The sequence below is a fragment of the Euleptes europaea genome, chromosome 9 (genome assembly GCF_029931775.1).
Source record: "Euleptes europaea isolate rEulEur1 chromosome 9, rEulEur1.hap1, whole genome shotgun sequence".
Lineage (NCBI taxonomy): Eukaryota > Metazoa > Chordata > Lepidosauria > Squamata > Sphaerodactylidae > Euleptes > Euleptes europaea.
In genome coordinates this window covers 39697465-39710022 of record NC_079320.1, presented here as the reverse complement: position 1 = coordinate 39710022, position 12558 = coordinate 39697465, and the positions used below count along the sequence as shown (strand labels likewise).

The 12558-nt window shown below is 45.8% G+C and overlaps 1 protein-coding gene across 1 annotated transcript in view; it reads left to right on the top strand.

Moving 5' to 3' along the window:
- The window catches only part of MAML3 (mastermind like transcriptional coactivator 3), a 311770-nt gene that overhangs the window by 292769 nt on the left and 6443 nt on the right, over nt 1-12558 (top strand). The window contains exons 3-4 of the mRNA XM_056855381.1: nt 6898-7134; nt 10909-10999. Of these exons, the coding sequence (XP_056711359.1) occupies nt 6898-7134; nt 10909-10999 (328 nt within the window). The remainder of the gene's footprint in view (nt 1-6897; nt 7135-10908; nt 11000-12558) is intronic.

The window sequence follows — 12558 nt, the reverse complement described above, 5'->3', positions numbered from 1 at the left end:
AGTTTTTTTTAAACCCCAGCAGGAGAAAAGAGGCAGAAGCACAAGCCAGAGGCAGGAGGGTACTTTGGAAATGTAAAATTGGAATTTACGAAGAAAAGTGACACTAATGCCTGGATAGGAGACGTTCTGGGAATTCAGTCATCCATGATATAGTGTATCAATAAATGTGTATGTAAGAGCTACCTTTTCCTCGAGGGGTATCAGCACAAAGAAGGATGTTGACAGTCAAACGTAACATTTATATAGGGCTTTAGAGTGCTTCAAGCATTTCACATGCCTGGTTTATAATCTTTACAAGAACCCTATAGTATTGTTGATGTAGGGTAAAATTCAGATAGTGGCTTGCGTAATGCCTTCTAGCGAGTTTGTGTTAAAGGTAAAATTTGGGCTTACTGGTCAATCTTGTCATTCCTGTGCTTATAAACAGAACAAAATATAATGATGTGACTTTTCCTCTGAGTAGTGCTCTTGAATATGAAGTCATGTTTGTTTCCACTGTGTCGATAACCCCCAATTCTGAACTCCTTCATTCTCCTAGCACGCAAGCAATTTTATTTTTTAAAAAGGAGGTTTATACCAGATGTATTTTGATTCCGTTTCTATGAATGCTCCTGCAGAGGGCAGCTGACCCAGAGGTTTTTTGCTCTCCAGCTTGCCCACTGCTTCAAAGGTCCCCTTTGACCACCAGAAAAGGCTAGGCTGGGGATCACTGGATTTGAATGTGCAGAAAGCCATGGGGGATGTAGTAAGGAGGGGACTTTCATGAAACAGAGAGGAAAAAGTTGTCTGGGTATGATCCTTGCAGTTATCTGTTGTCTCCCTCCTTGTTTCCCACAGCTACTGATTTCTTTGCAAGGAATATGGTTGCCCTCTGCCTCCTGCTGTCCCACCATTTTGTGAACCTCTACATTTATTGTGCTTTAAAAAAAAAATTTTTTTTTTAGGAAGTGTCCTTCCCCTTTGGACTAGGTTTTTGAAAAGAGCGCGGCTGTCTCCCTCCCTCACCCACTGCATGTGGACAGAATATCACACTATTGTTTTCTGGACTGGTGTATTATCATACAAAACAGGAAATGAAGTTTGGCATGCTTTAACTGACTGTGTGGGAAAGCCTCAAGTCCATTCCCACCTCTTCTCTGCTTCCCCCCCCCCTTCTTCCCTATGGATTATGTGTTTTCTGCAGTTGCACACAGGCATGCAGCCTCTCTCCCTCCTCCTGTACCAAAACAAGGTGCTGAGATTGATAAGACAAGGGTATTCAGACACTGGGCTGAAGAAAAAGATCAAATCCTTCCCCCTTTTGAAATTGGAGAGAAGGTGAAAGGGGGCTGAGGAGAGCTCTCTGCCGGAGATGCCACGGCTAAGAGCAGAAATTAATTTTCAAGACACGGCAAAACAACCTGTCATGAAACAGCTCCATCCACGACACCTGAGCCAGTTTCAAAGGGAGGCTCTGAGCGTATTCCCTCTAGTGTTTAAATGGTCTCGTTTTATAACCTTTTGTAAAGATGCCAGCATGGGTGATGCGAACTCTCCCTGTTCATGACAGCAAAGAGCTTACAAGGCAGGTTTTTTCTCTTCAAGACCTCGCTTTGATCTTTGGTGGGCCTTTCTACCTTAATATTCTCTGCATGCACTGACAGTTTGAGAGTCCTTAACAATGGTGCCTCTCTGCATATCCCTATTACTCCCTGACCATCATAATGATTTCTTCACAATGTCTGGAATTACCTTCTCCACAGAATGGGGAGCCTTAATATGGGTTCCCTTTCATTGCCTCATTTCTTCATTTGTCCACCTGATGGTAAGACATGGTTTGAGCCATCTTCTGAATACCCTCCTTGGCTGTGTTGCCTCTGGCTGTCTTACAATCAACCCTAGTTAATTGGGGTCCATTACCATGTATCATTACAGTTTATTATTAAAATGTATACCTGGATATTTTCCCCAGAAGGATCACAAGACAGCTTAAGGCAATCATTGGAAGAAGGCATCATATGACATGGGAAAGAGTTTCTGTGTTCATGTACCCCTATGTGCCTGTAGCGTGACTGGGATTGGCTGGCCCAGCCAATGGAGGATGCTTCCATAGGCCTTGGGAAACCAGGTGCTTGTTTTATAATTGTAGTGGAATATTCCTGATTTTTATGTGGCTCGTGGTTTGACTTTTTATCAGGAAGCTGGTTACTGCTTGGTTCTCCCACTTGAAGCTCTAAGTATCCTTAGCATGAATACTTCAGTGATGCCTACTGAATACACCTACCCAGAAGATTAAGGTGGCTCCTCTTTTCAGTCCCTGCATGGGGACTGTGGTTTCATTGTATTGTATTTTCTAAATCAGTGGTAGGTAGCTCCTGCTGTGTGTGCTGAACAGCAGTACACCAGACCATTTTTCTCGGCACATGGTACCAGTTCCCTGCCCAAGCAAACCAAGGTTACCCCTGAGGGTACTGGCACCACCACAAGGGGCCAGTGGCATGAGAGAAGGGAATGGTGATGACTTATGCCCATCTTTGCCTCTTGGAGCCATGTAGCTGCCAGCCAGGTCAGTGCTGCTGAGGCTTTGCTTGTTTTTGCCCCTGTACACTCCTCATCTCCTGCCCCTCTTTGTTTCCTAGCACACCATCTTCTTCACAAGTTGATGGTGTGGGATTTTTTTTGCACTCAATCCTGTCTTTGCTGTTGAGTCAGTTTGTGGTTCAGTGCTATGGCCATGTTAGAATTGACACCCTGTAGCCTCCACCCTGAAAATTTCTCTGTAGGCATAACTATATGTTACAGGTGAAGATGGTATGTACCACTCAGAGGAGGAGCAAATATTTCCACTAAAATGTATTATGATGAAAATTAGGCGTGAGAATAGAAATTAACTGCCATGGCTGGTATGTGTAGCTGAAACTGGTCTGTTCTCATACTGCCCCTGGTCTCCCCACCCCCCTTACGTCCACTTGCCCCCTTGCCTGCTTCCATTCAACCAGACACAAAAGGTAACCACAAATCTGGTGAATCAATTTTTCACCTTCTTTGTTAGGCTGACAGTTGGTGGTTCTTAATTAGGTTGCAGAGATCTGCTACAAGAGTTTTTTTTTTCCAGTTGTGCAACAAATCCACAACTAACCTGGGGTTTGAACTCCAGTTTCCAAAGTCCAACACTGTACATTGGACCCCAGAGATGGGACAAAGATTTGTCCATGATGCTCTTGGGTCCAGGGATGAGTCCTGGTTTGGAATTAATTGTATGGTTTGAGTTGCTGAGATTTTTTCTCCTCGGCCATAGCAGCTACAAGTGGGCTTTCAGAGGCAATGAAATCTGAGCGTCCACTACAGAACAAGGTATTCTTTTAGAGAGGCTGCGGTGTACAGGACTGCCACGTATCACTCTTTCTGATCCCCAGGCTAGCCTTGGAGGAACTCTGGAAGCTTGCCCAAGGTTTATTCTTGCAGCAAGAGCAAGGCACTGACTGATGGCCAACTCTGACCTTAGCACTGGAAATCCTATTTCCTCACCCATAAATCATTGCTGTGGGTGGGGGTGGGGAGACACCCTCAGAATAGGACCGGGGGAAGGGGAAGAACACTCTGAAGGTTAAGCAACCCCACTGTTTATTCAGTGGAACTCCAAGCCACCTTGCTTTAGGGTACTTCTGCGTGTCTGAGAATAGGAGCGGTTCTGTTTTTCAGAGAAGCCTATGGTGATGGCCTTTGTAGCCCTTCCCTTCCCTCCAGCTTGCTCCTCAGGAAAAAAAAAATTATCTTCCAGCTTTGCTCCCTCTCTCCCGAGCCCCCTCACAGACACAGATTATGCATTGTTCAGTGTTGGGAAATTTGACAGCCTGCCTGGGTTTGTCTCCGCTTCCTGAGCTCATTAGTCAAGAGCAGCGTGCTCTCTGGAAGAGGTGACAGGAATCCCCTCAGCATTGCTTTGGATTCGGAGGCTGAACCCTCGGTGCCGCCTGCAGCTCTCGCCGGTGGGGAAGAGCTGTTTGCTCCTTTGTTTTGGAGAAGAGGGTGAGGTGTGGGATTCAGGGCTGCGGCTCCTTTTCCTTAAACCGCCCAAGTATTCCCCCCCCCCAAAAAAAACACCTCTGCTCTCACAATATGGGGACAAACAGCCCAGTGAGCCTTTGTATTGTGAGCCTTGTATGAAGATTACCTGTTGTACATGCTTTCTCGCCCCCCCCCCGCATCGGATTCTCTCCACTTTTCCAGAGACAGGCAAGTAAGCGGTTTTACCAGGCGAAGGTTTTGTTAGGTCGCTTCTTCCTCGCCGCTGCCTAGTCTATTTTATTAATTCAGGGTGGCTTGAACTTATCCTTCTGTGTGTCACCGCGCACACCGCCAGACAGACCACTGCGCTTTTAGTGCTGTTAGGAAAACAGGAGTAACATGAAATCAGTTTAGTGGTTCGATGTCAGACTGGGAGGAGAGGGCGGAAAATATCCCCAAAGCAGCCAGCAGGCTTGGGTTTTTTTATTTTATTTTTTTTGCGTAAAGAGGGCCTCAAACCACCCGGGAATTCCTGGATTGTCTCAGGCTGTCGTGTGTGATGTCCATCATGCTGTACGAACACCATCTGTTCGGCATTATACTCTCAGTTGCCAGGCTACCTGCTCTGTGCTGTAACACTTGACTGCCTGGCTCTACGTTAGCAGCATTATCCCAGAAGTACTGGGGGGGGGGGAAGGAGGAGGAGGAGGAGGAGGATGGAACAGTAGTCATGATTAAGCCATCTGCAAGCATGGGGGAGGGGGAGAGGAAGGAGGGGGGAGAGCCCCGGGTAGCTATCAGTCAGCCAGCCAGCCACCCAGCCTGCCAGGACGGGACAAGGCTTAGGCATGTTCCGCCACCTGCTGACACCTGGCAGGAACTGCATCCCAAGCCAATTTCCTCCCCCCTCCCCATCACACACACACACACCTGCTGCTTCATCCAGAGTCTGCCTAGAGTATTAAGACGTGGATGGATTTATAAGGAGAGGTGAGATGCACCCCAGCATCCTGCGCAGCGTGTAAGACCCCTGCTCAGAGCTTAAAGAAGATTTCACTGGTGCTCAGGGCCTTATTAACTGCAGCGGTTGCCTCTCAAGTTCTCACTTGAATCTTGTAAGGGGGGATTGAGGGAGCGGGGAACAGAAAGTGTTTTTCTAAGAGGCGCAGCCCTCCCTCTCAGTCGCGCCTCTCAGGGCTGCTCATAATTAAGTTCTAACCTCCTGGGAGAATTCCCGGTGCATCTCTCCTGCATAGCAATCGCCCTTGGTTACACCGGGAGAGCAGGAAGGAGGAGATCGGCATTGTGCTCACGGAACTGCTAACAAGAATCCTTTCGGGCCTCTCTCTCTCCCTCTCTGACCCAGCCATGAAAAGGGCAGGCATCACAGGAAAAGGTGTGGGAAGGACACGGTGTGCGAGGGAGATTCACAAAAAACAGCCTCCTTGCCTTCACGGGGAATCTCACCATTAGACTCAGATCTTACCTTCACTTATTGGGATATAATGGAGCCTTCGTTCGGGTTTTAAAAATAATCCTATTTTAACTGTTCTTGTTTGATCACCCTGATTGTATGAATGCAAAAGGGTACAAAGAGTTTGAGAGGTAGCAAAGCTGTGGCATTAGAGGATTTTCCTATCATCCCTTTAACCCAAAAGGTGTGATGAGGGTGCTAAAATTGCATCTCGGCCCAAGATTGTGATGAAGCTGTGACTGGGTGTTAGGCAGATGAATTGGGACCCTGATGGTGTTCTATGGCCTAATCTACTTTGTATTCGCCTGCCATCACGAACGTGAGATGTAAAACCTAATGAGTTCTTAGAAAAAGCAGAGGCTGGATTTTGGATTTCTGATATTGTGAATGACAAAACTTTACCTGGGAGATCCCGACTCACCCCTTGCCCTTCTTTTAGCATCCCTTCCCCTTCTTCCTCAGTTAATTCCAGACAGCCCAAGGTCATCGGGTTCGTCTGTGTGGTTTCTCACTCCTCTGAAGGAATATGCACAGGCCCCTTTGAAACAAGTGTGCTGTGGAATTTAGGGGAGGCTTCCAGTTGCTCAGGCTTCTGCACCCCAACACAGCCATTTGATCATATATCCCTCCTCCGTCTCTGGTTCCTGTTTCTTCTCTTGTCCCTGCTCTCCTTTCAGGCCATGTCTCCTTTTCCTCCTAGTTGTAGGCCCAGAGTGCGCTGCTGTAGACAGTACACTCCCTACGGGGACTGGCATTCCCTTGACAGGCTTCCAGTCCCCTGGAAATATCACTTTGGCAGGCCATCACATTGCTAGGTTTTTTTTCCCCCATCCCTGCCAGCAACACCATCAATGTCAACGCAAGCAGGGAAACTCACAATTCAGTGGCCCCCCAGCTGATGTGATGAGAGATTCCAAACAACGCATGGCATCCCAACCCCAACAACCAGCATAACGTCTAGAGTTAGCGTGGTTGTAGTGGTTAAGAGCGGTGGTTCAGAGCGGTGGACTCTGATCTGGAGAACCGGGGTTGATTCCCCACTCCTCCACATGAGCGGTGGAGGCTAATGTGGTGAACTGGATTTGTTTCCCCGCTCCTCCACCTGAAGCCAGCTGGGTGACCTCGGGCTAGTCACAGCTCTCTCAGCCCTACCTACCTCACAGGGTGTCTGTTGTGGGGAAGGGAAGGTGATTGTAAGCCGGTTTGATTCTTCCTTGAGCGGTAGAGAAAGTCGGCATATAAAAACCAACTCTCCTCCTCCTCTTCCTCCTCCTCTTCCTCTTCCTCCTCCTCCTCTTCTTCTTCTTCTCCTTCTACAAAATGTTTTGGAAAACTCTTAAGTACTATAATCAGAACTGTTCATACAAATACAGGCACAATTACTATGCAGCATGATTTGTCTCATGACTCTGGTCTTGTTTTGTTTGTCTGTCTAGGACCAGCACGCGGTGGGACTGTCTCGGCCCACGGGTCCCATGCAGTCCTCTGTGCCACCAGGATCCAGTAACGTGGGCACGAGTCCTAGCAACGCCAATTTCTTGAGCAGCCAGCCTCAAGCCGTCATCATGAAGCAGATGCTGATCGAGCAAAGGGCCCAGCTTCAGATGATGGAGCAGCAGAAGCAACAGTTTCTAAGGGAGCAACGGCAGCAGCAGCAGATCTTGGCAGAACAGGTACTGCGTCTTTTGTCCCTGACATGGTACTCCCCATTGTAAACAGAGAGACGCAAACAGGGGAGCAGCAGAACTACAGCTTACATTTCCTTTCATCACTGGGATGTGCAAACAGCTAGCCTGCAACTTCTGTCGCTTGGCTTTATGTTTTCAGGCAGCTCTCGTTATCATGAGATCATTAGCAATCCAGCCCCTGACTTGCACATTATGCTCAGAGAATTTGGCTTCTCAGCCTCCCTCAGTTGTTGATTCATCACGTCCTGCAGTTTCTCTCGCAGACTCTGTTCAGACTAAGGCTGTTGAAGAAAAAAAAATCGGTAAAATTCGGATTCGGCAAAATTCGGCCCATTTTTATTTGGGAAATGCAGAAGTCCGAACTCCCCCACTTTGGGTCAGTGCAATTTGGCATGAGATCCAGAGTTCGGGAAAAAATTTGGCTGAATAAAGCCATTAAAAACACAATCGCGCCTTTCCGCGGCACCGAGGGGGCATTTTTGGGGGTAGAGGTCCCAAACTTTCAGTGTAGCTTGAGGGGACCCTTCTTGCAAGAACCCCCAAGTTTTGTGAAGATTGGGTCAGGGGGGGCTGAGATATGGGCCCCGAAAAGGGTCCCCCCCTCCTTAATGTGTATCTCTGACAATGGGGGTTTGCAATTAGCAGAGCTTGCCGCTCACTCCTGAAGCTCCCAGCCCCGACAAACAGCTGAGCTGGGGGGAGCAAGGGCGGGGCAGGTGCGAAGAAGTTTGCAAACCATGCAAAGCAACACGTTTGCAACCATGCAAACCATGCAAAGCAACACGTGACGCCTGGGAGTTTGCAAACCATGGAAAGGGACAGAGGCACGCTAGCTATGCATAAGGAGCAGGAGGGGGTGGAATTTCCCCTTTCGCATCGAACTCAGGACCAGGCAAATGCATTCTTTAAGTCACCATTTGAAAACCAGTTTTGAGCAAGCATCAGAATAGACCTAACCGATCTTATGAATGAGGGAAAACCTGAGGACACATAACTGAAGCCCCCCCCCCTCAAACCAGGGAGAGAGAGACTCGAGGGGGCACACACACCCCAGGCAGAACGGGCGAAAGCCCCCTTTGGCTTCCCCCACCCACCCACAGAAACTGCTCCCTCCCCACACACACACAGACTCTGCTTCCCCCCCACACACACACACACAGGAGTCAGTAATGACCCAGTGTTTGCACAGGGAACTACTTTTATCTTTACCTTCCTTTTCATATGGCTCCTGTATTATTGTAATGGCATGGGAAAAGAAACAACAACTAGGCTGATCCCATCACATGGGGACCACTTCTAAGTAAAATTGCAAACCAAGTGAAACCACTGATGTCAGTGATCTGTGCTGCAAGCTGGATGGAAAAATGAAAAATGTCCCAGAGTCAGCAGTGTTTTCTAGAGGGGGAACTCCCTTTTCCACTCCAAGTTGGTATTAATCATGAATGCAAAATTTGTTAAGCCTCTCTAGGAAAAAAAAGCATTCTCTGCATTTCTTTCTGTGGACTGTGTATTAATACAGGCTCTAAGCAGAAGACCTGTCCTCATATTGACTCACACAGGGAAGGAGAGTGGGCACCATTGCAGTGCCCCCCCCTTCTGTTCATTTGCTGAGTCACCAGCACAGTGCAGACGTGTGGAGGAAGTGCACACACACCCTCCTCATGATCAGCAACGTTTGGAAAGCTTCATCACTGATCATGGAGAGGGGGCGTATGTTGTTAGAGAGCCATTATGTGAAACAGATAAACTGGAAGTATTATCAGGTGCGCACGGCTTTTCTGCACAGTCACTTTGAGTGTGCCGTGAGTACATTTTAGGCAGTCAGCAGGCCTTTCCCAAGGGCCAGATATCCATCTGATAGCCTGATATCTCCATTGTGCGTAAAAGCTGGGAAGAAAAGTCTTCCTGCTAGAGCATTACCTGTACTGCTGTTTGCCAGTTTTTGTGAACAAGATTGTATTGAAAGTATACTCACATACAGAAGTCTGTGCAGCAGATATATAGGCACAAGATCCAAAGAACTAAAAATGAATAAATAAATATTGTAATTGATTAGAGGTGTAACATTTTTTTGACATTCTGAAGCCATGGGCAGGGGGAATTATATATGTGTGTGTTTCCATTTTTATAATAGAAATTTTGCAAAAACATTGAAATATATGCAATACTTTTTATCAAACCTAAGCTTATGTTACTGTTCTAACAGAATAACGTGCTTAATTTATAGCTTAGTTAGCATATAAAATTGTACTAGTTGGCATATGTATAGAATTTAGAAGTATAAATGACTGTTTTCTGTAAGCAACATTGCAAATATACCCAGTACTTGAAACAGCTGAAAACTCAATGCTGCCTTAGCACATTTATCATATTTCTACCTTCTGAAAGGTAGGAAAATAAAAGTTGCAATCAGAAGACAAATTTTGTAGTAAATAAAAGAACATGTATTATTTGAACGGAAATAGTCTCTCAGTAACAATAGAACTATCAGCGTATATGGATATCGGTTAAGCTTGTACAGTAATACAATCATACATATTATATATATCACAACAGGGTAGCCGTGTTAGTCTGTCAATAGCAGTAGAAAAGAGCAATAGTCCAGTAGCATCTTAAAAACTAATAAAATATCTGGCAGGGTATGAGCTTTCGTGAGCTATAGCTCGTACTCTGCCAGAAATTTTGTTAGTCTTTAAAGTGCTACTGGACTCTTGCTCTTTTCTAATATTATATATAGTTTAATAATTGTGGGCAAAATTAGTCACATTTAAACAATAAACAGATAATTGGAAATAATTAAAATCTTCACACTACACGTTATGAGTGAGCAACACCTTGTCTTATGAAACATTTCATTCATTCCAAAAAGTAAAATATTTCACAGTTTTTTTTCAAATATCTCCAAAATGTTCAGGGTTTCCATTTTAAAAACTGAGGGAAAGTCCTCCAAGGGTAAAAAAAAAAATTCACCTTCGTGACAGTTTGGGGATTTGATCCTGGGTCTCGTCAATCCTATTCCAGCACTGGGAGCCAGCATGATGTAGTTAAGAGCAGTGGTTTGGAGCGGTGGACTCTGATCTGGAGAACCGGGTTTAATGCCCCACTCCTCCACATGAGTGGCGGAGGCTAATCTGGTGAACTGGATTTGTTTCCCCACTCCTACACATGAAGCCAGCTGGGTGACCTTGGGCTAGTCACAGCTCTCTCAGCCGCACCTACTTCACAGGGTGTCTGTTGTAGGGAGGGGAAGGGAAGGTGATTGTAAGCCAGTTTGATTCTTCCTTAAGTGGTAGAGAAAGTTGGCATATAAAAACCAACTCTTCTTCTTCACTGTACCCACTGAGCCATGCTGGCTCTCCTACTAAATTAGACAGTCGACAGAGTTTGGTCTCTGCCTGCTGCAGATAGCTCTGACTCATGAGATTAATTTCAGACCCTTTCAAGCCCTCCCATCTCATCACCTTCCCTCCTTTGCCTGGGTTTTGAGGAAGTGCTCAAGGCCCTCGGGAAGTCAAGAGAGGGAGCTGACTTGGAAAAGCGGACAGTGCTTGGAACCACAGGGGCTGAGTGCTCTTGATAGGACTCTTCACACAAAAGCTACTTACTGCTCTCGCCGCTGCCGCATAGTACTTGTCGCTCAAGAACACCTTGTGCGAGGATGTCAGCGCTTGCCTCCGGTTTTCTGTCGTCATTCTTAATTGGGCAGGCTGACTTACACCTTCCCTCCCTGACTCTTTTCCTTTTGCTTCTGTTTTGCAGCAAATGCAGCAGCAGTCCCATTTGCCGCGACAGCACCTCCAGCAGCAGCAGCGGAATCCATACCCCGTGCAACAGGTCAACCAGTTCCAAGGTAAGACTTAAATGGGACAGCGGCAGCTCCCCTTCGGGTGCTATTGGCATGTTTAAAAATTTGTCTCATGGCTCTGTTGACCATGCATTTGAGCCATAGAAAGGAATAATGCCCACGCATTAGGGTTGCCGTCTTCGGGAATAACAGAAGAGCCTAAGCAACACAAAACCAGACTGTGCGGTGCCCAAACCACGTGTGCTGACAGCAGGCCCATAGCATTAAATATGAGTTGCTGCATTCATATCTAAAGCAATGAGAGGATGCACATTTAAAAGGACCAATGTATCATGTGTGTGTGTGTGGGGGGGTATCCAGAGCCCTTTCCCTGCATGCTAAAAGTAGCCCTGCTGTCCATCCTTCTGGGTGCTTTTCTCCCTGCTTTCCTCAGCTTCAGAGCTCTTCTTGTTCAAAACTTGTTAGAACACCTTTATTGCCTGGTAACCTAGAAGGGTGCCCCTTTTGAGGGTTTCTGTTAATTGTTATTTATTTATGCTTCTGAATTGAGCTCTTTTCAGGAGTTATGTCCACACCTACTAGGAACCCAGCAGCCATGCATAGATCCTCTTAATACTCAAGTCACCATCTTGTCTGAATGAAGCAACATATGTATTTTGCATACCATATAGCTTCAATATGCAGAAATTGACCACTGGATTTTCCAGCATCCTGACTCCTGTGTACCAAAATTGTATGGACCTGCAAAAAACGTGTCTTGCTCCTGTTCAGACAACATGATGAACATGCATATTGAGAGCATTGCAGGTATCATCCTTTTCCACTAGACATGGTTGCTGGGCTCCCGGTATGCTTGACCTAATGGCTGAGGTCTCAAGAAAGAAATCCAAACAAGTGGTTAAGAACTGATTCACTATTTCTGTTGAAGTCAAGAGAGAGAGGGAGAGAGAGAATCACATAGATGTATTTCATCTCTCTGTGTGTATGTGTGTGTATGTATGTATGTATATTCTGTATGAAAATATTGTGCAGTTTTGGGAATTCTATTTCTTTTACTTTGTTGAAAGCTGGTGAGAAAGAGAGAGAAAAGAAAGCCCTTCTGGTTGATTTATTCCAGCACTGTATTGAACTGAAGCCACAATGAACTCTTGGCATAATCAGAATTCCAGTAATTATTTTTAAATAAAGGTGATAAACACAGGAGCATATTTGCTTTCCAGGAATCAATAATCCCTCCCATCCACTTCTCTCTCTCTCTTTATCCCTCCTCATCAGGAAGACACCTAGTGCAGTTATTTGCTAGGGTGTACAATTTAACAACCATAGGAATTTCTGGCTTCTCATCATTGGTCCAAGATAGAGTAAATGTGTTTACAGTATTGATTTGTTAATATGCCATCTCTGTTTTAAAATGTCCAGAAAAAAAAAACATTTTTCTTCTTTCCATAGACATAATCAGTAACAACACTATAGAAAATCCATTCACTTATGCCTCCTAAGCTGTAAAATAATTGATTGGCCTCTTTGAGTATGACAGTTCTATTTTCATGCCTTAGTTTTGAAAGATAATGGAAATATTTTAAAGAATTTTTCAGATGGCTAAT